Source organism: Guillardia theta, assembly GCF_000315625.1.
Source record: "Guillardia theta CCMP2712 unplaced genomic scaffold GUITHscaffold_31, whole genome shotgun sequence".
Classification (NCBI taxonomy): Eukaryota; class Cryptophyceae; order Pyrenomonadales; family Geminigeraceae; genus Guillardia; species Guillardia theta.
Window position 1 is genome coordinate 638,141 of NW_005434643.1, and position 2,470 is coordinate 640,610.

A 2,470-nucleotide genomic window follows, 5' to 3' on the forward strand; every position below is an offset into this window, starting at 1 on the left:
CCCTTCCTCCAACACTCTCCCTCTCCTCTCCCTCTCCTCTCCTACCACTTGCCTCCTCTCAATCACTAGTCGTCTTCCCTCCCCTGCTCTCTCTCCTCCTCCTCTAACCCCTCTGATCCTCTCCTCTGCCCCCCCCACTCACTCCCCTCCTCTCCCCTCTACCGTGCTATTCTCCCTCCTCCTCCTCCTCCCCCTCCTTCACCTCTGGGTGATGGTGGCTGGTAGCCCGAGGATGCCACAGAGAATGTCAGCCCCGAAGGTCTTGGGAAACTTCCGCTCGTTCTCCACCACATGCGCGAACCCTCCCTGCTGTGCGTGAGCGGAGCGGAGCAGGGCGAGCACAGCAGAGGAGACGAGGAGAGCAGAGGATTGGAGAGGGAAGAGGAGTACAGGAGGCATTGGAAGAGGAGAGGAGAGGAGAGGAGAGGAGAGGAGGAAGAGAGGAGGAAGAGAGGAGAGGAGAGGAGAGGAGAGGAGAGGAGAGGAGAGGAGAGGAAGTTAACCTGCAGGCCGAACTCGACGGAGAAGTAAGGCATGTGCTTGGGGATCTGAGATGAGATAAGATGAATGGAAGCGAAGCAATGGAGGAAAGAGAACCAAGGGAGCAGGAGAAAGGAGGATAAGGCAGGAGAGAGAAGGGGGGGAGGAGGGGGTTAGAGAACAGGACAAAGGAGGAGGGAACAGGGGGGAGAGAAGAGGGAGAGGAGGGAGGAGCAGCAAGAGGGTAGGAAGAGGGTAGGAAGGGGGTAGGAAGGGGGTAGGAAGGTACCTTGGTTGCAAGCTTCTTGACACCACGGGTGTCTATCAGCGCTCTGTTCTGAGACTCGAACTCGTTCTCAACTTCCTGCATGTTTGCTGAGCTGCTGATGAAGAGAGAGGAGGAGACCATGAAAGGAAGCGTGCCATGGGGAGCGGGAGAGGAGGAAGAAGGAAGAGAGATGAGGAGAGCTGGAGAAGCGGGAGCAAGAAGATCAAGAGCCGCAGCAGGAGCAAGGAGGAAGAGAGAGCAGGAGCAGGAGCAGGAGCAGGAGCAGGAGCAGGAGCAGGAGCAGAAGCAGGAGCAGAAGCAGGAGCAGAAGCAGGAGCAGGAGACACACCATGATGGCCTTCTTGAAGTACATGGGAGCGTTCGAAGATTTGTCTCGGACGAGAGGAACGCATTCGACAGAAGCATGGCTGCTAGCGAGTGAGAGGAGCGAGGGGAGAGAGGAGGCAGGGTGAAACAGCGCATGGCGGGTTAGAGTGCGATCACGGAAAGAGCAGAAGGAGGAAGAAGTGCAGGAGGAAGTAGAGGAGGAGAGAGGAGAGAGGAGGGGCTGGGGGAGGCGAGAAGGGACAGAGGTCGAGGATGGTGAAGCAGGGAAGTGATTTATACGGCATGCGGTCGAGGGAGATAGCTGTTTCGAAAAAGATGCAGTCCTGGAAAAACACGATGAGCAGAAAGCAAGAGGAAGAGGAGGAGAAGGTCCAGGAGGAGGAGAAGGAGAAGGAGAAGCATGCGGAATGAGCAGGAGCATGAGCAGGAGAACGAGGATGAGCAGCAGCAGCATGAAGGGTGAAGGATGATCGACCATGTCCATCTGGTGGAAGGTTTGCAGCAAACACTTCTTGAAGTTTCGGATCTGAAGAGTGTCAGAAGGAGCCAGGGAAGTAAACAAGAGAAGTGAACACGAGAAGTGAACAAGAGAAGTGAACAAGCGAGCAGGAAAGTGAACAAGTGAGCAACCTCGTCCAGAGTGTCTTCGTCGCACTGAATTCAAGTATGTCACACGGTGAGAACGAGATGGAGAGCGGGGGTGAGGGGGAGGAAGAGGAAGAGGAAACGAGGAGGAAGATACGATGAAGAGGAAGAGGAAACGCGGAGGAAGATACGAGGAGGAGGAAGAGGAAACGAGGAGGAAGATACAAGGAGGAGGAAGAGGAAACGAGGAGGAAGATACGAGGAGGAGGAAGAGGAAACGAGGAGGAAGATAGGAGGAGGAGGAGGAATGGTGTTGATGTATTGTATGCCACCTGTAGTGTCGATGGCACCGACTGTTGAGGGACGATGAGACAATGACCGTCAGTCAGTCGCCCTGCGATGATCGTGAGGAGGAGAGAAAGAGAAGACAAAGGGAAGGGCAGGAGGCAGGGCAGGAGAGGAAGGGAGGGAGGGAGGGAGGGAGGAGGCAAAGGGTCAACGGGAGGGGATCATGGAGGGAGAGGAGGCAGACAGAAGGAAGACCATTGGGCTTGAGCATGAGGTATGTGCGAGTGGCAACGGCGAGGAGGAGATGCTTGGGAAAGCGAGAGTTGTCCAGGTCAAGTCGATCTTGTTGTGAACAGCCTGCAACCAGTCAGCCGAGACACTCCTCGGCGTCCTTCCCTTCCAAATCTCTGCTCCTCTTCCTCCTCCTCCTCCTCCTCCTCCTCCTCCTCCTCCTCGTTTTCCTCCTCCTTGCCCCTACTCTTTCCTCCCGAACGTTCTGGG

At 56.0% G+C, this 2,470-nt stretch overlaps 1 protein-coding gene across 1 annotated transcript in view; it reads right to left on the minus strand.

Moving 5' to 3' along the window:
• Positions 1-198: 198 nt before the first annotated feature.
• The window catches only part of GUITHDRAFT_138434 (hypothetical protein), a gene marked incomplete at both ends in the record, with an annotated part of 6,035 nt that continues 3,763 nt past the window's right edge, over positions 199-2,470 (minus strand). The window contains 7 exons of the mRNA XM_005833283.1: positions 199-306; positions 504-548; positions 770-844; positions 1,098-1,176; positions 1,376-1,419; positions 1,572-1,622; positions 1,727-1,750. Of these exons, the coding sequence (XP_005833340.1) occupies positions 199-306; positions 504-548; positions 770-844; positions 1,098-1,176; positions 1,376-1,419; positions 1,572-1,622; positions 1,727-1,750 (426 nt within the window). The remainder of the gene's footprint in view (positions 307-503; positions 549-769; positions 845-1,097; positions 1,177-1,375; positions 1,420-1,571; positions 1,623-1,726; positions 1,751-2,470) is intronic.